The 26,390-nt window shown below is 33.0% G+C and overlaps 5 protein-coding genes across 5 annotated transcripts in view; 3 read left to right on the top strand and 2 right to left on the bottom strand.

The window, feature by feature from the left end:
• The first annotated feature begins 503 nt into the window (after positions 1 to 503).
• On the top strand, positions 504 to 4,764 carry LOC105203663 (spliceosome-associated protein CWC27 homolog). The gene is made up of 7 exons (XM_011172535.3): positions 504 to 727; positions 947 to 1,156; positions 1,243 to 1,443; positions 1,533 to 1,672; positions 1,749 to 2,003; positions 2,080 to 2,241; positions 2,367 to 4,764. Exons 1-7 carry the CDS (start codon positions 686 to 688, stop codon positions 2,884 to 2,886), a joined length of 1,530 nt encoding a protein of 509 aa, XP_011170837.1. The 5' UTR covers positions 504 to 685; the 3' UTR covers positions 2,887 to 4,764.
• On the top strand, positions 4,382 to 13,489 carry LOC105203664. Its single transcript, XM_011172536.3, has 8 exons — positions 4,382 to 4,406; positions 7,732 to 7,949; positions 8,445 to 8,626; positions 8,827 to 8,974; positions 9,063 to 9,421; positions 9,771 to 10,233; positions 10,795 to 11,024; positions 11,257 to 13,489. Exons 1-8 carry the CDS (start codon positions 4,382 to 4,384, stop codon positions 11,582 to 11,584), a joined length of 1,953 nt encoding a protein of 650 aa, XP_011170838.2. The 3' UTR covers positions 11,585 to 13,489.
• A 4,471-nt stretch (positions 13,490 to 17,960) lies between these two features.
• LOC105203662 lies at positions 17,961 to 22,100 on the top strand. Its single transcript, XM_026134191.2, has 5 exons — positions 17,961 to 18,392; positions 19,423 to 19,650; positions 20,057 to 20,265; positions 20,763 to 21,110; positions 21,456 to 22,100. The coding sequence occupies exons 1-5, from the start codon at positions 18,390 to 18,392 to the stop codon at positions 21,796 to 21,798; spliced, it is 1,131 nt and encodes a 376-aa protein (XP_025989976.1). The 5' UTR covers positions 17,961 to 18,389; the 3' UTR covers positions 21,799 to 22,100.
• A 261-nt stretch (positions 22,101 to 22,361) lies between these two features.
• Positions 22,362 to 26,168, bottom strand: LOC105203661. Its single transcript, XM_026134150.2, has 5 exons — positions 26,115 to 26,168; positions 25,520 to 26,001; positions 24,271 to 24,551; positions 23,690 to 24,192; positions 22,362 to 23,597 (listed from the first exon to the last, which is right to left on the bottom strand). The coding sequence occupies exons 1-5, from the start codon at positions 26,166 to 26,168 to the stop codon at positions 22,995 to 22,997; spliced, it is 1,923 nt and encodes a 640-aa protein (XP_025989935.2). The 3' UTR covers positions 22,362 to 22,994.
• Positions 25,766 to 26,390, bottom strand: part of LOC105203657 — a 168,300-nt gene continuing 167,675 nt past the window's right edge. The window contains exon 10 of the mRNA XM_026134189.2: positions 25,766 to 26,001. The gene's annotated coding sequence lies outside the window, so the exon portion shown is untranslated. The remainder of the gene's footprint in view (positions 26,002 to 26,390) is intronic.

The raw sequence follows: 26,390 nt of genomic DNA, 5'->3' as shown, positions 1-26,390 counted from the left end.
GCTCACAGAACTGAGTTTCTTGGAGACTATGCATGTTTTATCAATACAGCGAGCTTTCGACCTACTGACGCACGTGCGAAGCAGATCTCTGGATGCGATCTTTATGTTAAAATTTATATTTATAATTATATTTATGTTAAATTTATTTGTTAAAGACAATAAGAAGATAAATTTGTGTAATAATTATATGTAATGTATTGTATTTTCCCCGATTTTGCGAAGAAATATGATGAAAGCTATTGCACACAATATTTATAATAGATTTACAAAATATTTTTAATAATTTGTATAATATATTTGTAATAATAACTTCACAAATATTTTTGTAATCTTAGATTGAACAAATCATATTTATTATATAAATTCTCTAAAAATATATATAATTATATATTATTTATATATGATTATATATAGATATGTATTTATTTATATATATTTATATATGAACATATTTCATATATAATTGTAATATATAAAAATTTTTTTCCTAGACACATTGCTTCCGACATTGTTTTAAAATAGTGTCAATCACAGCTGATTGGAAACATCCGCCATCTACTGGTAACTTGAATAGTTACGGATGTTTATATTGAACCCAGTCGATCCGCTCCAGTCCGCTCGTCTTTATGCGTGTTTATGCTTCTCTGAGAGCAGTTGTAATCAGTTGTAATAAGAGGTTATAAATATGAGTAATATTTACATACAAGAACCGCCTACAACGGGCAAAGTAAGTTATTTTATACATAAATAAAAAGAATATGGCAGAGTCATAAGATAATCTATAACTTTTTTGCAAATGTAGAGCTGATTTAGTTAAGAATAACAATATAGTATAACTTCTTTATAATTTGTTATATCTCTTGTTATTATTATGATTATTATGTTACATATGAAGTAGCTAAATACAATCTTTATTTTTAATATACTTTTGTGTTTTGCCAAACAGGTGGTAATGAAAACAACGGTTGGTGATATAGATCTGGAATTATGGACCAAAGAAGCCCCCAAGGCTTGCAAAAATTTTATACAGCTTTGCATGGAGGGTTATTATAATGGTACAATATTTCATAGAATTGTAAAAGGCTTCATAGCACAAGGTGGAGATCCAACGGGAACAGGAGAAGGTGGTGAGAGCATTTATGGGCATCCCTTTAAGGTACAATTGTTAATAAACTTGGCTGGCTATGCTTCTTTGCTTATATTCTTTGATTGATGATTATTGTTTATATTATCTATTTGCAGGATGAATTTCACACGAGATTACGTTTTTGTCGGAGAGGATTGCTTGCTATGGCCAACGCTGGCAAAGATGACAATGGTTCCCAATTTTTCTTTACGCTCGGTGCAACACCCGAATTACAAAATAAGCATACTATATTTGGTAAAGTCACTGGTGAAACAATTTACAATATGCTCAAATTGGAAGATGCACTTGTAGATCAAGTAAATATTTAATATGTGTATATATTTTACACTTTTTTACATAAAAAGATTAATGTATGATTTTATGATAAAAAATATTTTGATTTTAGAATGACAGACCTCAGTATCCACAAAAAATTTTAAAAACAGAGGTTTTAAGTAATCCATTTCAAGATATTGTTCCAAGAGTAGTATCTGAAAAGAAAGAGGACAACAAAGAAAAGAAGAAGAACAAAAAGGCTGGTGTAAAGTAAGACAATTATATATTTGTTTTTATATATAAATAATTATGTCGGTCGTTTTTTATATATTTGTAAATATATTAGGAATTTCAAGTTACTATCATTTGGGGAAGAAGCTGAGGAAGATGAAGAGGAGTCGTCAGTTTTAAATAAACAATATAGTGGCAAAGGAAAATCAGCGCATGACTGTTTATCTGATCCAAAGTTAAGCTCGCAACCTGTGGTCGAACCTGCTGGACCACCAAGTAAAAAAATCAAAGAGGATCGCAGTAGCGATTGGGAGAGTGATGATGAAACACGAACCCCAGAAGAATTGGCTGCTTTAAAAGAAGAAAAAGAGTAAGTTATTTAAAATTTTTATTTGAAAATCAAATATGTATTAAAACAGATGTTATATTATGTATTATAATAATAGAGCTATGAAAGAGAGAATCAAGAATAAGTTGAAGGATTCTAAAATAATTTCCCAATCAAAATTGAAAACCGAGAATGATAAAATCAAAGATGAAAATATAAACGAAGATGATGAGGAATTTTCTTTGGAAAACTATCGACATGAAGAACGGAAGGAAAAAGCGTATGTATCATTATTTTATTATATAGACTTTAAGAGATATGTGAAATAAATTTTTATCTTTAGAAAGAAAATTATAAGTTTATATTGTTTTATATTATTTATATTGTTTGAAATTTAATTTGTAGCGAAGCAATAAGGAAAGAAATACGCGATTTAAAGCGCAGCATACAAAACGAGAAGAAAGCGAAGGAGGTAGATCAGAAGCAACAAATTGAGAAGAAAGAAAGTAAGTCTGAAGTAATGAAAGAATATATAGAAGCACAAGAAAAATATAAAAAAGCGAAGGAAAAGTTGCCTAAGAAGGGCAAAACGCGCGAAGATTTCACAATGGAGCTGTTCAATCAATTCAAAAATAAACTTGCAAACGCTAAGGAACACACGAAAGATGCCACGAGTTTCGATAAGAAAATTTCGAACGACACTGAGGAGGACGATCCCCATGATGAATCTTGGTTGGCACATGCTTTGCATTGTGAGGAGAAAGCACCAGTGCTCGCTAAGGACGCCAGCACAAAAGACGATGATTGGTTCGAGATTTACGATCCTCGGAATCCGTTGAATAAACGACGAAGAGGAGAGAAATCTCAAAGGTCTAAGGATGACAAAGGTGGTAGGAGTTATTCTCGGCACAAAAATGATTTATAATTATTATGTAATATAACTGATTATTTCAGTTCACTTAATTAAATAGAACACAATATATAAGTAATTAAATAATTTAGTACACAATATATAACGGATGCCCAACGTTTGGCTCGTACAGCTTGTTAATTCGGCTCACAATTGCACTTCAAAATAGGAGATTACAATAGAATCTCGTAATAATGTTACAAAATCCTTTAAATATTGCTTATATAATGTAGATATCGAAACACCTAGGTTGTGAGTTAAAGTGCTTCCGCGTCTTCGTTAGAGCGTTTCTCGATAAAACAAAATAGAGAGTGAATAAAAAAGGATAAACACAGAGTCTTAGGCTGCGTTTCAATATGCACTGCTAGTATTAGAAAATCTATAGTTCACGTATACTATAGATTTTCAGTATTTACAGTGAATTTTGGAACAGCCTTAGTCTGGCTTATGATAGAAAAGTTTGAAATCTGGCCCTTCAGAGAAACTAGTTGGGCATCCAAGTGTATATAAGAAGTTATAAATCATGTATAAATTATTCGATAAAATATACTTCCCGAATATCTTTATTTTTTAATTTATACACATAGAAACATAGTATCATAGTTTTTTTTTATTTTAATGAAATATCCCATTTTCTTTCTCATTTAATCAATTACAATCGAATAGTGTTACCAAAATACGCTATTTTCTATTATATTTTTGTGCGTTGTGTTTCAACCGGATTTGCGACTTACTCATTGTCAATAATGCATTTGCTAAAAATAGTGAGAGAAAGAGAAAGAGGAAGCTGACGTGTAAGATTACGCTCTTTATTTCGAAAAACAGGCAAATTACTCTGACAGCTATGCCTCATTACGTCTCACATGCTTACAATAGTATTAGATGCGCGTGGTAAATTCTGTGCAAATAAACCGTCAATCGGGATTTTAATTCGCATGTATCAAAGCGCCGATAAGACGTTGATACAAAGCATAGCGTGTTCGTTCGCAGATTCAGTCGATCTGACGGCGGCGACCAATACACATCGTGCATTTTATTTGATTTCACGATAACGAATCGAGCGCAATTAACATATCTCATCGCGATGAGAATATCTTGTATAGATAAATAAGTTCCGTGAAAGACGATGTTTTTAAAAACAAAAAAAAATTTTTTTATCGAAATAAGTGTAAATTAGTTTGAGTGTAGATTAATACGAAGTTAAATTAGTAAAGAGACTATTTCAACAAAATTGAAAATTATTGTGTACGTTAATTCCGCGTGTGTATCTCTGACATTGTGTCACAAGCGCGAGAGTGAAGTTGCAATTAACATTTTTTATTTGTATATGATAATAATATTATATAACGAACGCAAAAAGTAAATATCGGAGTAGTGTGTGCGCGCTTCCTATTGTTAGAGGAGATCTATTCGTGTGTTCCATCTTGAGAAGAAAACGTGGCTGCGACTTCCTGTGTCTTGTATCTTGAGTCTTAAGCGAGCAGGTCTATGCTGCGATTGTTCAAGGAAGATGTCAACGACACCTTTAAGAATAGGTACATATCCCCTCGCGGGGGTTTTCACCGATGATTTGTCATTGCTTTTCATATCAACGTGCATTAATACGTTATCAATACGGATGATACTGCATTACAAAAACAATGTAAAGGCATTTGCTACTGCGCATAAATGCGTAATGCGTTGCTCTATCAATTTTGCGATGCACCTTGAACGATGATGATATTTTCATTTGTACTTTGCATTGTAATATGATACTCATCTTTTTTTTGAGCTAGGAACTGTAAATGTATATGTTTCTATTTTTATTTAATTGTAAAAAAATGTACGTTTTTTGTTCGATTACAAAATGTAAATAATAAAAAAGATATTAATATTTAAAATTATAAAATAAAACAATGGAGATTTGCGAGTATATTGTGTAGCGTTATTGAATGACTTATATATGAATTTTTACAGTGTACGTTGCGTTTATTAATCATTAGTCGCACTGTGTAGCAATGAGAGAAAACGTTGCTGTTAAAAAGGCGGCACATTCACTCTATAATCGCGCATTCTTCTTTAATGTAGTTCATTTAATCGTAATAGTACAGATGCGTGTGTGCCGCCCTCGCGAGACGCGTACACATTGGTTTTATTTTTAAGTTTCTCAGCTTGGCTGGTCACTATACGATTTTAGCAGCACGTGTTCTACGTTCGAACGACTTTCCGCAAACACAAGACGCACAATGCGATATAAGCGAGCGATGAGATTATATTTCTTTCGATAAATTTATTTTAAAGCGAGAGGGAAGCGCGAAAATATCTCAACTAAATACAAATTTTACACAAATTTTTAACACGTTTAGAGTAGTAAATTCATCATAACGGACAGTTCAAAGAATTAAGGTTTAATTATCTACTAAAATTATCTATTAAAATTATTTCACTTGTATAACGTTCACGATAAAATAGAAATGGATCATTGAAGTCGATTTAATTAGTCGATATTAGAAAACTTGCGTTTCTTTGCTCTAAATCATTAAATATATCTCCCATATCGTATAATTCTCGATATGGAATGAAAAGAATTGTTTCATTGTAAACCGTTTAATTTTTCACGGTACTTTGTTTGCCCGAGCCGTCTGAGTAAATAATGATCTCCCTATATACAACAACACCATTCCACAAAAAAAAGAGTTATCAATGTGATACGTGATAAGTTATCGTGGAGAGCATCATTCTGTAGAATGTCGGGTCATCGTTTCGTCGAAAGAAAGGTGAGACTGATGACCTCTCGAGCATCAAATCTGGCATCGTGCGAGATTCTTGTAACGCCCGTCCGTGTTTTCCCATGAAATCAAAGTGTGTAATCTGCGTTGTTCTTGCTTACACGTGTTTCCCTTTAACAAAAGTATAGTCCGCTGTAGTGGTTCTCAAACTTTGTAACGATTTGCCCGATATTACGAAATGTTATAAACAAATCGCGCAACATGTGCCACGCATTCACAACGCAGTGCTAAAACTTTTGAATTGCTTTTCGATCGACGTAGATAGATAAATAAAATATTTGTATGATTTATTTAACGAGTTCTACGACTCTAGCAAATCGGAAAATAAGATAATTAAAGTTTTTATCATGTAAAACTTTAATTTAAAGAGACATAAATATATATTTTTGTTTTAAAACTATGTATACTTATTAAAAATAGTAAAGCATAAAATTACATTTAAAAAATGTTAAACTGAGCACAGTTTTTTCAAAACATTATTCTTCATAGTATATTCAAATATGGTTTATCAGAAATTATAAATTTTAGATATTTTTAATAATATTCAGCATTGGATCATGGGAGACTTTCTAATTTCTAATTTTTTTCTTACATTATAAAAAAAAAAAAATTTAGAAAAATACAATCTTTAATTTCAAATGTGTATAGTTTTACAAAAAAAAAAAATAAAATAAAAATTTGCTTCCAAATGTCAAATGTAAAAAAATTGCTTACTTTTTAATTTCAGATAATTTATTATATATGGCTATTATGTAAGTACGCGTATTTATTTAGATTAAATTGCTGTTATTATTCATTTATTTGTATATTTATTCTAATTTTGCATTTTACTTTTTTAACAGAAGTACATATTTTCATAACAATAACACATTATTTAACTTGTTAAATAAAAGTTTTATATAGTGTTGAAAAATAATATTTTTTTTATTTACTAGGATTTTATAATCCTTTAAATAATCTAGTTTAAATTATTATATATTGTTTAAACGTTATTTTTATATTTTGATATAAGGAAAATGCGTAAAATTAGATACAATTATTCCATTGCGAAAATGTACGTGCATCTTTAACGCGTAGAGATTCAAGAGCCGTCTTCGTTCTAACTGGGTTTTCTTATAGATAAGATTGATTTATAGTATTATCGAATACAGTCATTAAGTTGCAGACAGATGTTTTATTACGTGCTATTAATGCGTGCGATAAGATGTTTTTGAATTTAAAAATTTGTGTCGAAGTAAGATAGAAAGTCCATAAAACAGAACTCACGTTTTAGCGTGATATTTTAGCGAATCTGTAGAAGATTCATGGAAACTTCCACTGCTTTTTTGTCTACGTAAGCGCACGTTTGCAAACGAGTATCTTACGGTCTCTCATTGCAGATAATAAACGATAAAGAACTGTATCTCCTACATACGTAACATTCCATATCGAGAAAATTGATACGTTTAATTAGGTTTATTTTTAATTATCAATCTCGACATCAATAATTGCAAGCTTAACGTAAGAATAACTATATATGTACTCTCACATCTTTCAATTCGTCAACTTAAAAATATAACTAATAGATTTTTTTTATTTTATTTAATCATTTTATTTAGTTCACATACCTAAATTAAAACTGATTGTCTACCCTCTTTTTTAAATTCATAGTCTCTTTAAACTGCTTAAGAAACATTAAAAACTTAAAAAAATAAATTTAAAATTTACATTAAAAAAATTTTTTTATATATAAATTTTGCAATATTCTAAAATTTCTAAGATTTCTCATTCTACAATTTTGAAGAAAACTTATAAAATCTGAAGAGATTTAAAGTTTTTTTCAAAAATCTTTCTGAACTTAAAATATAAACAATTTTTTTTAAATATTATAAGATATGAGAATGGGTAAAAAGTCAGTTTTAATTTAGGTATATAAACTAAGTGAAGTAGCAAATAGAAAGTGATCAGTTATGTTTTTAAGTTAATAGACATTAAGCAAATAAACTTTTAACGTTATTAATGCACGAAACAAAATTAATTATTGAAAATAATTGAGTTTGATCTCAGATTGATGTTCGGAAAACTGAGTTAGTCTGGTGCATATTTTTTGCAGAGGATGGTATTCGCCCTCGAGATTGGCAACCGCGAAAATCGAGTTATAAAGTACCTTTGAGATTGATGCGATTATGTTTGCTGGGAATGCTTTTGCCGTTTGCATTCATTGCCGGACCGCTGTATCTGCGATACCGCGTGTACTCCGAACAGTTATACGCTTTAGCAATATCGGATCAGAGATTGATCGATAACAGAGTATCCACCATTTGGTGCCAAGTAAGGCTTTTTACTATTGATATTTTATTTCTAACAGTCTTTATTTTGCACTTTAATTTTTAAAAATTCTACGTAAATTTAATTTTTAAAAATGCTTACGTAAATTAATTTTCAGCAATTACTGAAAATTTTATCAAAATTCCGTAAATATTTTAAAAGATTAATATAGATACATAAAATTGACTATAGAGAATTTATAATTTTATAGATTAAAGATAAATCTCTGTTGTTACAAGATACTTCATCGTGGTGATTTTGCTCTTATTATTATATGTTCTGTCATTAATATGAATTAAATATAATTCTTTTGCTTTTACAACCATGTTATGAAAATTATATTTCTAATGTGTGCAAACGATCAAATAAATCTTTTTGTTTTTATTACAAGTAATTTTATTTGAATTACATTAAAGTTCTTTGTTCTTCTTCTTTTTCGTTTTTCTTAAAAAAAGCTAAAATTGATAAAATTGATGGTAAATCAATTACTGTCTGTAGAGCCAAGTGATCAAAGTTAACACCACGTTCAATGCGTACCTGATGAGTAACGAGCCAGTAGTTGAAAAGGAAGCAATACCCATTTCGATGACGAGACACCTCGTCATGGAGGACGACATGAAGGAGTATTGGGGATTTTATCTCTTGCATGGCAGTAGTGTCACTGTTTCAGCTTGTGTAAGGTAGAATTACAGAAATGGGGGCTCGTTATTAAACGCCAATAGTAAATTCCAAAAGGAAAAGAAATTCTTTTTATTTGAATATTTAAGCAGTAAATATTGCTTATATAATTCCCCTATTTCTCAACTAAAGTTTATTTTAACCCGTTCAAAGTATTGTATTTAATTATTTTACTATGACTAAGTTGCTCCCATATTTTTAGATGGCCAGGTGCTTCTTTAACAATAATTCGTGGATACAAGAATCTGCACGAGTGCGCTTTTATCGGAGATGACAGTAGCGAGGAACTCGAGGAACTCGTTGAAATCGCTAAAGAAGAAGGTCTTCTTGAAGTAAAGAGCACTACGAAGGTGTAATATTGTTTTTTTAAAAACAGATTTTTTTTTCTACAAACATATAAAACATTTTATGCATTTTACGACATATTTTTTATTATAGGCTGCACGTCTTAGCAATATACCTGACAAAATGAGACGAGCAGACCAGAATGTACATTTTTATCAGCAAGACAGAACTCTTCGTGTGAACATTTCTAAATCATCTAGACATCAGGCAGGCAGTCACGAGTTAGACGCTGAGACGATGCGGAATATACTCACCCAAATTTTAGCCAAAACCAATTACACAAAAAAAAAGCAGAAAAAGAATCTGCATCATCATTACGAAGCAGTCTTCAGAGATATTACTAATATTGATAAACCAGCGACAAAGCACCCTGTAAATTTACAAGATCAGCTTCAGGAAAAGTTAAAAAATAAATTTGACAATAATAAAAAGATATCGGAAAATACTACAAAGTGCGTTACTTTCTTTATTAATATATTTTTCATTAGTTAATAGCGTAATAACTATGTTCTAATACACAACTTTTTCTAAAAAAAAAAAAGAAAAGAAAATTAACATTAAACATACAGATAATTAATTGAATAATTTTGCAGATTGTAAACATGTATCATTTATATTTAATATTAATTTTCTTTTTCTAATTTTTATATAATTCAAAATTGTACAATAATAAGATTAGGACCGATGAGAATGAAGATGAGAGAATCAAATATTGGTTTTGTAGTGGTCCGTGCCATCTGCGGCGCCTGATCTTGGTGCCTAATAATAACTGTGTGGAAATCATGTGCTCATTTGTTTCAGATTCACGCCATTATCTTCAAAAATACTCTCTCTTCCAGAAGAACAGCACAACCACAAAGAATCTGAGATCCAACAGAATTTCACGTTGTCTCCTAGTCTTCATTCGAATATTACAATGTCGAGCGGGCAAATGGAGACTAGTACGGCACGGGAAATCGCGAAAGAGCAAGAGAAATTGAAAATCGAACAGACGAATTCTGAGGAGGTGTTTCAAGAGGTCCTGCGAAAAATTAATTCCTTGGGTGACCGCGGTAAACATATGTTGCGTAAATTAATGGAAACAATTGACGCGCAAGCCGGCACTAAAGGCGCCACGCTGAAGCAATTGGTGAACGACACGATGAACGACAAGACATTGTCGAGCGAAGCTAAGCGAAAAAGAAAAAGAGATTTGATCCTTTCGTCACCGCTTTATAAGGAATTAACAGAGGCGGATGAAGATGGCGACGCAGCGTTAGAAGAGGTAAAAGTTCATTTTACTCATGTATTTCTTGTTTTAAAATGTAATATATATTAATCTTTGTATTAAGCTTTAGATTTTTATACTTATGGTTAACAATAATATGTTTATTGGGAGCACAGTGTAGTGATCGTGGCGCAGAGAGTCGTGTGTCTACTCTCTGTGTAAAGTAAAATGCGAATGATAAATATCTCAAATGATGAAATATACATTTTACCAATGTAATATAGTATATTGTACAATATATTTCACGGTTTTTAATTTGTTTATACACGTATTAAATATTTTTACGTCGATTTGTATACGACGGATTAATGTGCACTAGTGCGCTTAATTTAAATAATAAATTTGCTGTAATTTTCGTCCAGTAATGATTTGAAATTTGTGTTTAGCTTTAAATTAAATAAATTTATATTATTGTTTACTGAAGAAAATATGTTATAATTTTGGATACAAAAAAATTGAAGAACTGAAGACATTTTTGGAAGGATTGCCACATTTATTAACAGTTGATGTAACGTAAAGAATATTGAGATATGTAAATTTGTTATGTCTTTTCCTTAGGGTATGTTGCATCCAGATGGCATTGCGGAGGATCGAGGTACTGTAAACGAAACAACCTTGAACGACAGAAGTAACTCCGAGTTCTGGAGCTCGTTCAGCAGTTCCGAAGAACGCCTATTGGAATGCAAAGGCCTTATCCTTAATTTACCTTTAACACCACATCGGTTTTGTACACCTAAACACGAAAATGATCATTCTACAGCTTCTTTCGCCAATACAGTGACATATAGGTAAGTAACAAATAAGTGCTTGCGTTATTTCTTTCTTTATAAAAATAAGGGAAAATTTATATTCATTTATTAATTCCATTTTTTCTTAATTATCGATCTTAATTAAAATCTTGTAGATTTTTTAAAATAATTTAAATTAAATAAATATATTTATATATTTATACAAAAGTATACTAACTGTATATTCAAAAACAATTTTTTACAATATATTTTGCATTATATTTGATTGTAGAGTACCTCTAAATGGATATTACTTCTTTGTTTTCAATTCGGAAAACGAAGTTCAACCTAATTATGTGAGAGTGAAATTTGATCTTTTAAAAACCGTCTACAATACTTCGAATCCCGTGCACGAATGTAAAAACAGCACGACAGAGTGCTCGTTACCATTTCAAATATTCAGCAATGAAAGAACGGTATTAGAACTGCCATTAAGTGGAAATGATTCGCAATGGAATGAAGAATATATTGGTGTGTCTGAATGTGAACCAAGAACAATGGTTTATACCATTTGTGTTATCATGGTGCCTTTGCTAATTCTTTGCTTCGCTTTTCACTAGCAGATTGTGTTATTGACACTATTGACAGTATTCGCGTACATAATACACATATCAATTGACGTGATTAATAATATTGTTATTGTATCAAAGTCATTTGAAAAAGGAAGGATAATAACATAGGCACACAAAAATAGTGTCATGTTCGAGAGACTACACCTATGTATTTCTATTTTGACGCCCTGAAACCGAATATGATCTCAGAATTTCTCCATCAGATCAACATTTTTTTTACACTCAAAAATTTGCTAAACGTTCCTTAAACTTACACACTATTCAGCCCGGTAAAAAAAAATTTTTTTTTTACCGGGCTGAAAAAAAGTCTCTTGGACATGACACCTTTTTTGTGTGCTTGTGTAATAATTTAATAATTTTTTGCAACATTATTAATTAAATTGATAATTAAAAATGTTAATACTGTCCTTACTTTGTTGTAAGATAAAGGTAATTTAAAAAGAAACATTTTAATAACGTACATGTTTGAACAATATGTTTAAAAGTAAATTGTAAAATAATGTACATATCACTATAATAAGGATGAATATTTTTGAGAATGTAAATAATAGTATTGTGCAATATACACGTAATTCAATATTGATTGTTAATTTATTCAAAATTTCATTTTCTATTTTTTTTTAAACTAAGATTTTCAAAATACATATTTCATTTATTGACATAATCTTACAAAAATTTTAATTATGTTATATTTTACGCTAATTTTATTCGCATATTAGTGAAAATTTAAAATCCTTCCTCAATTTAAATATAATAAATAATATACATATACATTTTTAATTTCTCATTTAATTGCCTTGTAAAATTTGGCTCGACCTAGTTTGTAACATTTATGAATCCTTCGACATGCTGTGATTGTTTTTTTAATGTAACCGTGTGTACAGATTTTAGTTCAATATTTCTGTTATATAATTCTATTATAGTGTTGTGTCCATTTTGCCTGGCCGACAACGTCAAAATGGGTACAACAATATATACATGTTTATAAGTAAAACTGTATATTTTGGAAATAAGCGGGTTTCCAGAATCAATTATTCGATATTCAAACCAATTTTGTTAACATCGAATAATTAATCATATGATTTAAGTAAAAATATTTGATAAAATTATTGTGTTACTCAACATCAAATATTTTTATTTATATAAAGCTCAAAAACACAAAATAGGTTTAACTATTTTTGTAAGAATAATTAATACGTCTTCATGACATGCCGAATTAATTTTATATACTCAGGAATCTGTAGAATTATTCGAATTTATCGAATAATTGACCTCACTTGGTAACTGACGAGGAAACTTGCATACGACGCGATATGTATTATACGTTGCGAATACTCGCACGGTTTAGAAATTTTATAGTATTTTGCATAGTCATAAAATTCTATCTTTTATATAAGTCATGAAATTTGAATTCTGCTGTAAACATAGTTGTTTGTATAAAATCCTTTTCACTTTTCAAATTAGCGAAAAAAGCTGTGATCAAAATTCGATGGTTCTGCGACTTAACTGAATCAATTAACTGACAAATTGCTGAATTATATGTATTAAAAATTCGCAGTTAATCTCATCGAGACACCATGATTAGAAGACGAAACTCTAATTGTAAAGAGTAGATTTAAAAATTATACTTTTATTACTAGAGTTATCAGGTCGATGTAGTATAAGTACTGAGATTACACGTCGCATAATCGCTACTGGGCTGTTGCAAATACTCTAGATTATTTGCGATTCATATACGTGCTTCGAGTGATACAAGGTCGTGATATGTTGAGTGAGATATCGATATCGTGAAGTTTATTGTTTAAGGCTAATGAACGATACAATTAAATTGAAATGTATTGTTGGACAATAAAATTATTTGTTAAATTGTAAATAAAATGATTCATCGAACAATTGTATTTAAATATCAAATTTATTTAAATCTTATCAAATCAACAAATATCTTGATGTATTCAGAAGCTAATGATAAAGCACATAAAGAATAATTATAATTATATATATATATATATATATATATATATATACCAATATTATACCGAATAATACTAAACATTGATATTGTTAAAAATTAATTTAATATTAAAATCTTTATTTAATAAAGATTGAAATTTGTGCAGTAAAATTTGACAGTAAAAATGGTACTTGTATCAAAAAAACTTGGCTTGTCTATAAAGGGTTAATTGAACATTTAATTAAAATTATTTTACCAAAGCTTAATTACTATCATTTAGACTTGATTATTTTCAGTAAACTCTATTTTTAGTGTGCGCAATAAAGTGCAGTGCTATAATATATGCTTTGTGACATTAATTTAACATTATGATCAATTATCTTAAAATAATATTTTTCCATTTTGAGACTTTATCTTGAGAGTCACGGTGCAGGGATAACTCGCGACTTATTTGTAACATCGCGTATAACTCTCAACGCAAAGAGTTAATGTTCGTTCTAAATGTCGTACGTATAATGCGCGTTTCGATGATCGATATGTCAGCGGGCGCGAGTGCCACACGTGGAAAACAAACACTAATAATGGGATTAGCGTGGGGCGGCTGGTTGACGGCGATAACGAAAATTGATTTCACCCTTCGCGTCCCCCTCGACCACCCCACGGCACGGGGATGCTCCATTCGAGCGCGTTGACGTTCATGGGACGCTGCGCAAAACCAGCGACACGCCTCTCTCCCACCGACACACCCGGGGCGAGACCCCAATACCCACACGTGCCCGGCGGAACACCGGTTTAACCCATTCAAAAAGTGATTTAACTCCGCGCGTTAGTGGAAATCAATTGCACTCTTGCATTCCGCTACAAAAGTTACATAGGGATACCGGGTCGTTGGACAATTGTGGCACGAATTTATGAAAATAAATTGAATGAATGTGCAGATGGTCAAATGAAAATGTTAGCCAGGCGAGAATCTTGACCTCTAAAAAGATCAAGAAAAGATTTCACAAAAGTCTAAAAAAATTTACGAAGAAAGATAGAACGTTTTTTGAACATTTCAACAATGACTTTCAAGTTCCTGCGTTGTCAAGGACGCGAATTGTTTATACAATTATGAAAATTATTAAAACAATTTGTGAATTATTTTAGTAAAAATATGCTTTGAGATCTAGCTTGAATTAATAGCAGCGATGTTGCCGAGCAATGAAATATTAGAGAGATAGAACTTAAAAAGAAACGGTGCAAAAATGTTTTGCTTTAATTTAATTAAAATTCTAAACCTCTCATTACGCTTCGTAACATCTCGTCATTTTCGTGGTGCTCGAATGATCATTGAAAAAGAATGAATAATATTTTTTATTCAATAGCTTAATATTTAGTTGTAACAAGAAGACAATATTTTAAGATGACTATCTAACGGTGACACTCATATACAAGTGAAAGTGCCGCTGAGATTTCGAGCAGAACGCTATTGAAACGAGGAGATGGAGGCTGCGCGAGTGTTCGCCGCTGATAAGGGATGCCCCGCCCTGCAGCCCTCTCGCGGTAGTAACCCTCCCGCGTCCTCGCGATCATAGAATCGCAGGGTCAAGTTGTTGAAGGACTCGGCAACGGCGTGAGATATTAATCTTGGGGATTAAACGAACAAATCGACGGGAGATTAATTTTTAAGGTGCCGTAAAGTGGAAAGGATTACCTCGACGCTTAATTAACAGTTACGCTACGTTATTCTGTAATTAATCTTTGCATTTTTATGAAGTCTGTCGTGTTTCGCTACGCTCTCGAATGAGTTTGAAAATATAATAAACACGCTAAGAAATCGCGTTGTCGGAATATTTATAATCGTATCAATGTGAACGAACGTGTTTATAATAAAATCGATTCCGCGATATCGCTAAATTTGTAATACATTTATTACGGATATAAATTTTCCGACTGGATCCCGTCGACGTTAACGATTTTCTAGATTTTTATCTGAAAATCGGCATAGTGCCAAAGACCTCGATAAGAGTCGCGTGAGTCAATCTCGTGAGGCGATATTAATACCTTATTCTTATTCATTGACACGCACAAATTGACCGCGAGTTACCCAGCCTGTGGGAAACCGCTACCAAATATCCCCTATTAAATTCTATGGAGCACCCTGAGGGTGCCTTTCTGTCGATTTCTGTAATGGGGCTTTCGTTGCAATGACTATTTTTCAAATATTCTTTATACATACGCTATCGTAATTTTTTATATACCTGTGAAAGAAATAAAATTGCACTTAAATTGATTCCAGCTAAATATGTACAATAAACAACGTAATAATAAAAAAAATATTAAAAAATTAATAGTTCTAATTAATTAATTAAATAATCTTATAAAAATTTGACAATACGATATAAAAATAATATCCAACAGAAAAAAAGTTGCATAATTAATGTATCACGACAGGATTGCATAATGGATGACGCATTCACGATTTTTCCCAAACAATCAACTTTCGATTAGTCGGATCTTCGCGATTTGATGGGCATAAAAAAAAACGAAAATCCTGCTTAGTATACATTAAGGGTGAGAAGAGCGGCGCTACCCCCCGTCGTCAAGTGGCCACCAGCTACGAACTGTTTTATTGTGACACTTCGGGAGGGTGCTACAGATTTTCCAGCAGGATGCACCGGGGTGTCATCGTTGGAGCTTGATTAGATGATATCATTCATGATGCTCATTCAAGCGCCATTACGAGCCAATCTGCGTGGGACCTAGGCTGGTTTTGGGTAAGCGCGATGACTATCTGCAGAAAATCAATAGTAAATAATTATTAATCAATTTAAGTTATAAAAATTTATCTCTTTTTCCTGATATATTTTAAATTTTCTAACGTGTTTATCTGTAAGAGAAAAAAAAATAGTAACTTATCCGATGATAATTTGAAGGAAATCCATTATAGATAAATATAGTAAATTATTAATAAATTATTTATGAGTGATCATTGGGTAACTAGTTAAAAATAATAAATTATTTAGTCAGTCAATTATTTTTAAATAATTGTAATGTTTATGGCATCATTTAAAAATAACTGTTGTAATTATTAAATGCTTCAAAAATTATCTCAAAATGTGTTAAGAATAAATAATCATTTAAAACTTTGCAATGTGATATTTTTGACCGAGAGAACGTGTTTGTCGCTTTTCTGAAAAAATATAGCTGTCTGTTTATACATCATCCGTTTTATCAGTAACGAAAAATGTCTGACAATAACTAGATAATGTAACGATAAGATATAAACGAAACTTGACACGTATTATTCTTTAGTGTTGTAGACAGCATATTTGAAACACATGGCATGAATCGAAACAGGAAGAGGGTGGAACAGATTTGTTTGCAATATGTTAAACCTACACACTTATGCATTTTACATATTTAATAAAAAAAAATTTTTTTATGTTTTTAAGTCACGTACAATGAATGATCAATCAATTATAATTTTCGTAAATATTTGATAGTATATATGCTATCTTGTTTAATCACACTTGCAGTATTGACATATTCGTATTCAACGAACGTAAAAAATTATAGTGGTATTTTTTATTTTTAAAAATACATTGTTTGGCTGATGTCAGATCCTTTCAAATATATCGGAACCTTAATCTCGGAATAAACGGCTCACAAAGGACACGTGCCCTCGACGGTACCTACGCGTGTCCTGCGTCATACAGCGGCTAACTTTTTTTATATCGTCAATTTTGTGTGTGTGTGTGTGTGTGTGTGTGTGTGTGTGTGTGTGTGTGTGTGTGTGTGTGACCCATCATAAATATAAAAATTGCAATTTAATACAAATCTCAGAAATTTATTTTTTTAATTACTATTATTATCATTAATTCTTTGTGGTTACACATAATCAATTTGACCCCCAAAATGTTTGAGGTTATATATTTCTAATATTTCTTTATAGTTCAAGTTTTTTATATAAAAAAATTAAAAATTTTAAAAATTATGATTTTTTAAATAAAACTTGTTTTTAAAAAATGTTTTTTCACAATTAAAAAAAAAAAAAAAAATTACAACTAAGATCTTTATAAAACCGCTGTATTTCTCCACCATTGTATGGTGTACAATGTTAAACTACGTTCAATAATTCTTTTGCTTCAATTTGAATTAAGATTTCAGATTTTATCTTAGATAATTTTTTTTTAATCAGCGAAATCAAAAATATAAGTTTATATTAAAATCAAGTTTTAATTTCTCAAAATTCAAGTTTTAATTTTATTTAAGACTCTTGCCCGATTTTTCATTATCCGGTTAACTTGTGATTAAACTTAACCTGATGTTTTATCCAATGAGCTTCACTCATGATAATGCCATAAGTGAAGCTCATTGGTTGAAACAGCAAGTTAAGTTTAACTACAAGTTAACCAGATAATGAAAAACCGGGCCTATGTCTAACAAGTAAAGCTTGAAAAGTAAAATTGACGTTAGCATATGTCGTATCTGTATCGCAAAATCTTTCGAATAATGATATTAAACAGATCGAGGATTGATGTACGATGAGGCGGAAGTAGTCGTCTTTTCGCTAAATGTATGAAGATGTGATCCGCCGCGAGAAGCGTCGATACAGGGATGCTGGATGGGACGGACCTGACACGAGCTCCACCCATAAGCCTGCGCTCCGCCCTCGTGAAATTCATTTAACCCAGAGGGACACCTCGGACTCGCGACTAGTTAGATCGACTCTTTCGACATTGGTGTTACTCTCCATCACAATCGCGATGCAAGCTGGAATTGTTCTTCAAGTTATTTGTTCCCCAAGTCAATCTGTCATTTAATCTCGCGGTAGTGTCGGATTACTTTTTCACGTGCAACATGGTGAGTCCTGATCATTTCACTCGTGTGTGATCGTGTTGAAACATATTCTTCAACCCTTTTTGCATGTGGACTCTGCGATTTTTACATGTTCGCGAAAATGTGAATTTGAAGTGATGTCGTGATTTATTGTAAAATTTAAGTTCTTATAAAACTCACCATTTAAACGTGAAAAAATTTAGTGGAGCTCACACTCGCTTTAATCTTCCAATGAAATATGAGAAATTGTAAAAAGAAAATGTAGCGCTCATGTGAGAGCTATGGTGCCATCATGATAAAACGGATGACTAGGTGATATGGATATTTTTAAAATAAATTTTAAAATATTTTCAGTATGCAGTTTTGTCTTGCCAGTATTAAAAAAAAAAAAAAAAATATATATATATATATATATATATATTAAAATACAATTGCCGCAATGATAAATAACACTTAAATTTGCCGACTAACAGGGAATCCATCATCCGTATTAAGGATCAATTTTTTTAATGCCGGACAAATTTAAGAGTATGAAATTGTGACTAAGAGAAGACGCAAATGTATAGACGGAAACGCTTCCTTTTTCATATAAATAAAACTGATATGCAGACGATGAGTGCATACATGACTAATGTATAAAGATAAATCAAGTGGCATACATATCTATCGAATGTCAGGGACAGTTGAAGAGAACGCATTATCAACTTCCTGTTGGCGCTAGATGGTTAATTATATATACATGATATCTGAGAACACATGTACATATCCTTAACCGGCTTGTTTTATTGCCAGTGAATCGTCATTGATTCCGTTCATAAATTTCGATAATAATTAATCACGATAGCGAATCATTAATCAATAGATTAATAAATTAGATTCATTAAATAAATTTATATATCAATAATTTAATTGGATTTCAAAATAATATAGACAAAAGAATTTTTATATTTATTCACGAAAATTGGAACGCGATGACGGGCGTTGAGAAATGGTGGCAACGCTTATTACGCGTACGTTCGTCGTATTTCTTCACCATACTTATCAATCGTTACAGCCGATGTTAACGTATAGTGGCTGCGGTATAGGAGCTGCAGAGGCCGAAAATGGTTCCCCAGCAGGATCGTTACTGTCCGGCGAAGGAGAGCTCGCGGAAGAAGCCGGCGATTCGCCCGGAACATCGAGGGATACTGAGGAGGAAGCCACGCTTTCCGACGAATTTTACTCCCACGACACAGATGAGGATGAAGAACAAAGTAGACGACGGCGGGACCGTTCCGGTTCTGTAAGCAAAATTTAAAATCCCTATCTTTTATTTATACTGAAAGAACGGTTTTGAAAAGAATCTAAAAACTTAGCTAGATACAGATCTGAAAATAATTTTATTAGATCATCAAAATAATTATGTACAACGATCAAACTGGTTGCTCAGAATGTCACGAATTTTTGCAGCATTGCTCATTACGTTTAAATTTCCTTTATAATTACTTCGATGATTCAAAAATTATTTTTAGATCATATCCAGTTAAATTTTTAAATACTTTAATCGTTCTTTCCATGTAATTATATTCTTAGAAATTTCAATTGTCGTTAAATATAACGAGATTTTATATTTTTAAATATTGCTAATCTTATCTGGAAATCGAATGAATTTGAACGGCGATTTAATGAAATGCGTGATAATCTCGTAGCTAGACGGCATCTCATCTTCTGGCGGTCATTTAGGATCGCCCACGCCGCGTGTAGGCACCTTAGGAGTTAGAAAATTATTCACTAACAGTCGTGAACGATGGAGGCAGCAGAACGTGAGCGGTGCTTTCGCCGAACTTCGCAAGTTAGTGCCGACTCATCCACCTGACAAGAAATTGTCGAAAAACGAGATTTTAAGGATGGCAATAAGGTAATTCTCTAGTTGCGAAACCATATGTTTTAATTTAAGCAAGAAAGAGGTAGTTCTTTTCTATTTTCACTTATTCTTTCTTATAGATAATTTCTTTCAAATAATAAGAAAATGCGAAGGCATTTTCTTTATTCTGAAAACAATTAAGTGTATTAATTTGCAAATAAATTCAATTTTATTAACAATTAGATTAAAAAGTGTAAATTAAAATACAATATTTAATAGAAATTTTTGGGCAATGCTAGAGAATTTTTTTCAAATAATAATGCGAAGACATTTCCTTCATTGAAAACAATTTAAGAATATTAAGATTTGTGAAAAAATGTATTTCTATTAATAATAAAATGTAAAGTAAATGTGTTTGTATTAATAATAATAAAAATGTAATATTACAATACAATATTTAATAAAAATTTTTAAATAATAATATAAATTATGTTAAAAGAAGAATTGATTGCCAGACATTTGAAATTGAAGTAATAAATCTTATTGCATAGGTACATAAGATTATTAAGCAATGTTCTGGAATGGCAAAAGAGTCAAGATCGTAATGGGATGCAGCAACACGACATCCGTATCAAATGCGAGTCGCATTTGAACAACCAAATCTCCGCCACATATCACGTGAAGCCTACCGTGACGTTTCTGAAACAGGAGAAGCTGAGTAACGAAAATTCTCATGTTTTTCGTGTTAATTATGCTGCGCAGAGGCATAGTTCGCTCACGTGCGACAAAAATGGCAGTAATTTGCTGATGATCGCCCCGAATGGACTCAACGCAGCTATTTCCGCCGGCAAACGCTGCGTCACACCCTCCATCGTCGTTACTCAAAACAACTTCCACAGGTAGTTAAATTTTTATTTTGTGTCTGCAAAAGGATACGTGAATTAATAAAATTGACATAGGCATCTGATTTATAAAAATTCGTAAATTCTTCAGCTTTTTGGACAGTCAGATTGTTCAATTGCTTTTTCTCTTTCTTAATAGATAAACGTCCTTGATAAAATAAAACATATTTATTTATTTCAAATATATTATTTAAACTAACAATAAGATATTTTTTTTTTCAGTACAATTAAAGCCTAATTTTAATTTAGGTTTTCTTCAGATAAAAACTATCTGAACTATCGATTAACTAAAAACTAAGTATAGTTTTGGAGTAATATAGTTTAAATTTACGTTTTTTACAGCAACAGCAATGGAAATCTTATACGTTCTCCATCGAACGGACGGTCCTCGAGTTTTCCAAAATCACCGCAAATCTCATCGAACACTAGCATAGTAGCTAATGGCTCTTCTTCATCTTTGACGGGTAATACATCAGTTGCAAACGGAATAGGATCGACTGGCTCGAACTGTGCCCAAAAAAGATTTAAGATCGAGCGAGAAGAGGAAGACCAGGCACCGAGGGACTGTAGAGTTCCGCCACCGCCTGTTCATAATGTCCCGGTCAGAAAAAGAGTCAAAGTCGCCTTTGTAAAAGATTCAAGCTCAGGATTTCGCGGCGATTTGTGTGGCGCAGATCGCAAATAAAACGTTAACGAGAGTTATCTGTTTGTCAAACGATTGACTGATCATTTTGTTTTAAGTATACGCACATAGTGTAAATATTTCTTTTAAGCTATTATTTGATAATAATTGATGTCGTACAATACGAAATTAACTAAATAATTGTTTAAATCTCTCGCGCGTTAATATCTTGAGTTAATATATCAAAGATTTATTTTAAATTACTTAAATACCAAAGATATTTTATTCTATAGCTAAATTATTATATTATGTATATACATATTTAATTTTGTAATTCATTTGAATATTAATAAAAATCCCTTCTTGTTATAAAAAGATATTTTCTTTTTAAAAACAAGATATTTTGAATGATTGATATTAAATTTGAATTTAGATTGATTTTTATAAATTGAATATATTGAATATTTTAATTAGAAAACGTTACGTCAATCAATATTTTGTAAAAAACATAGGTTTTTTTAAAAAAATATTAAAAAAAAATTGTCTTTTAATTAGTAAAAGAACTGCAATTAGAAAGATAAATTGACTCTAGAATACGCAGGAACAGCTGGACAAAAAAGGAAACATTCTTCAAAGAATATTTTATTATTTTTTGTATTACATCGTTTGTACACTATTAATATCGCAGTTACGTCTTAAACATCGACATGAAAAACACGAATAGGACACTTCCAATTATGTAACTCGTTATAAACCTTCTACAAATATGTTTATGTATTAAACTTTCCGGGTCCGGGCAGGTGCCATTTGTTGAATATATTCTGTAACAGAATATACTCGAATTTCGTACATCCATTCACTTACACATCGCATTATTCTACAATGAACACAATAAACACCTGAATGCTTGCTTAACAGCTATTTATAGACAACAACTCCATCGTATTTATCGCAGATTGCTTATATCTTACACTTATTCATTTTCGTAAATATTTAAAATTTCGTTTTTTTTTTTATTCGACAAAAGTGACGGACATCGCCCAACACAAAGTTAACACTGTATAACGAGTTTAATTTTGCGACATACCAGTATTGACACTTATAACTTTTGTGAAGATCGCATCGAGGTTCTCTTCGTACAAATGTTTCTCCATCCACGTCGAACTTGTTCTTTCTCATTGTCGAGACGTTAAATGTTAATCTAAAACCCTGCGAAAGCGGCATTCGTTTCGCGAAATGCCAGCTCTCGCAGGCATTTCCTATGTGAGGTACACTTTATATCTAGTGCTCGAGGGTTCCGATAACTTCTTGGGGACGTACCGTTCGTCGTTGAACTCGATCGGCGGCACCGGGGTGGCCGGTCGCTCCTCGCCTTGGCTGAAAGCTCTTCTCGGTGGGACATCGAGGATCCTCTGGCTCTTGCTCTCGACACTACCCCTCTTGCTCATGTTCACGCTGACGTAACTGGCGTCGCTGGTACGCGAATCCCTCTTCGCGAAATCTATCTCTACATAGCTGACCGTGGAATCGCGTGGTCTCATGCTCACATCCGAATTCCGTTTGTTCTCCTTGTCCACCAGTCTCCTAATAGCCGGTGCTTCCGGTCGGTCTCTCTTGAACGTCACTAGTTCCGGCCGGGTCGAACGAGAATCCCGTCGGACCTTCTCGTCGTAGTCGTCCGAGTAAGTGCGCCCTCGTTCGCGACCGCGAACTCGCGCCGCTCTGAGATCCTCGCTGAATCGCAATTTCTCGTTGAACTTTTGTAGACGTTCGTCTTGCTCGTCCGGAAACACCTCGCTGGCCTTGTGAGTACTGCGCTTCGGTCTTCGTCTGTCCTCCTCTTCCTCCTCCTCAGTCTTGGACTAAAAAAAAGGGTAAAGACAAAAAAACGAGATGAACTGACTTTTCTAAACATCAGATCTCAACTGATTTTGTAAGATCTCAACATTGATACCTTGAAGATATCGATTCTATCGTTAAATTCTAAATCTTGACTGTTCCTGCGAACCGGCTGATAGTTGGGTCTCTCTTCCTCGCTGCTGCTCTTGCTGATCCAAGTGTTATCTCGGGAGGTCCCCGCCCTCTTCGGCCACTCGTTCTCCGTCTTGAAATCGTACAAGTCTCGCATACGTTCGCTGAGCTTGTTCGCTCGCTCGTTAGCCTCGGCGAAGCTCGAGGAACGATCTTTCATTCGCTCGTGACTGACGACAAAGCTCGAGGAACGATCTTTCACTCGTTCGTTGGCATCGACATAGCTCAACGAGCGATCTTTCACTCGCTCGTTAGTATCGACGTAGCTCAAGGAGCGATCTTTTATTCGCTCGTTAGTGTCGACGTAGCTCAAGGAGCGATCTTTCACTCGCTCGTTAGTGTTGACGTAGCTCGAGGAGCGATCTTTCACTCGCTCGTTGGTATCGACACAGCTTGAGGAACGGTCTCTGCCAACATCTAATTCATCTGCAATCAAATATCATTCGTTATTGAAATAGCCTGCGTAAATCAAAGTCGTGTGATAAGAATTATCGTTTTGCACACCTTGCCTTTGCAAGCGCCCTTTCTCGGTCTTCGCCGGGGAGAACTTTCTAGGAGGTTGCCATTTGGGAATGTCCGCGTCTTTACGCGGCCCTTCGTTCTGTCTGTCGTGTTCCATTGTGGAATCTTTACTGTCGGGATTTATTCTTGTTGCAGGATTGGGCGACGGACTTTTAGCGAATGTTATCCACCGCGTAGCCGTGCTCTTCGTGGTTTCACAGCCGACTCTTGCAAGGGGGGACGCCTCTCGGTGAAATTTCGCATCGTTAATTTGTGGTAGCCATCTGAGTAAATCACATGTTCAAGATCGAGCTTTTGCCTCAACTCTCTATTTATTATTTTAATTATATATTCATGCGAGAACATACATGTGCAAGGCAACAATTTTCGAGAATTTGATAAAGGCATTCTATTCACGATTAAAACTGCAATAAATTACTTCAACATATACGCAACTTCAACGGAAATTAATGAGCTTTATCTATTTCTTTTAAAGATAACAAATATATTTGTTTCCGTCATCATAGCAAACTCATTGATCTTTATTGAAGTTATTTGTTGAAGTAGTTTATTGCATAATAATTTTTTATTTATACATATACCGACAAGTTAAGTTTGTTTCTTATAACTATAAAAGAAAAATGCTAAATTATTAATTATTTATAATTAAAATGTACGACATAAAATGTACGAGAAAAATTGCAAAATCATATTAATTATCCATGCATATTTTTAAAGAGTTTCTATTATAAAACTATATTTTTGTTCTTCTAAATAACGTATGAAAATAATTATCTCACGTAGACAAAGGAAGAGAGAGAGAGAGAGAGAAAGAAGGAGTATATTTGAACACTGACAAGACGAGCTTCTACAAACTTTGAAAATTCTCGTTATAACGGCTATTTTTATGAAACTGCATTTGACCAACATGTAAACTACAAGTTTATGATGAACGTTACAACGTGAAAAGATATTAGCGACTAATTCCGGTCGATGGAGCAAACTAGGCACCACTGTGTTTTCACGTAATTCGGCACGAGCAATATGAATTTTCATTAGTAAATCGCCAAAACTAGTTCGGCCACATAGAAGGAAAAAGCGAACGAAAGATGCAGAGAAATCTGACCGAAACTAGACGCCACTACACATTGAAGGCTCCATAACGACTACCATGATTAATCGCGCAAATCTCAACTACAATCCCGATTATGACATTTCTCGCTTTTGAACGTGGAAAATGTGCGTGATCAACCTCGTAGCGATAGTTCGTGGGTCACTGATGCAGTCCGTGTGCCTTCGTTGCTCAGTGATGCTCTTCTCCGGCTTCTTAAGGATAGTCACGTCGGTGCTGTGACTCCTGATGTTGGGCGGATGTCGACGTACAACTTCGGGCTCGATTCTGGATCGATTCTCAGCCGACGAGGATAAGATAGATCTCGCCGGCCATTTCTCGCCACTTGCCGCCGACTCATCGACGCTCTCCTGCCGCTCATCCCTCGAGAATCTCTTTGTCGCCCCCGATTGTTGACCCCGAGGCATGTTCTTCGGTAGAGGCATCCACTTCGAGGTGTCCACTTTGCTGGGGTCGCTGATCTCCGTGTGCCGGCGTTCCTCCACGCGACGCTCCGTGTACTTCTTCAGACAATCCACGTCCGCACTGCGGCTACGCTGACTGCGAGGTGATCGAGATGGTCTTCGTAATTGCCCGTTGTTGTCCGCCGGGCCGGCCCTTTCCTAAAGTTTGAGCGAACGCATTCGTCGGGAGGTTCTGATCGCATTTGGGATGGTGTTCTTTCAAACAGCATTTTAAAATTAATATTTTTCATAATGACTCTGAGTGAACTTACTGCCCTGTACTTTTTAATCCAATGTACTGTATCTTTTAATCCAAATGTCTTCATGCCTTGTAGCTTCTATATTTTTGTATTGTTCTAATTGTAATATCTAATGTTTGAACTTTTTATATACTTTATACTTTTTTAAATAGTATTATGTAATCCTTCGAAAACCATTTTCATGTTTATTCCGTATCGAAAATAGATTGAAAGTTATTAAAAAAAAATGTAAAGAGCAATATGAGATTATTATTGCTCATATTACTCTAATATTGTTCATTAATTTTA

This window comes from Solenopsis invicta, chromosome 1 (assembly GCF_016802725.1).
Source record: "Solenopsis invicta isolate M01_SB chromosome 1, UNIL_Sinv_3.0, whole genome shotgun sequence".
NCBI classification, from domain to species: domain Eukaryota; kingdom Metazoa; phylum Arthropoda; class Insecta; order Hymenoptera; family Formicidae; genus Solenopsis; species Solenopsis invicta.
This window is presented reverse-complemented; position numbering and strand designations above follow the sequence as displayed.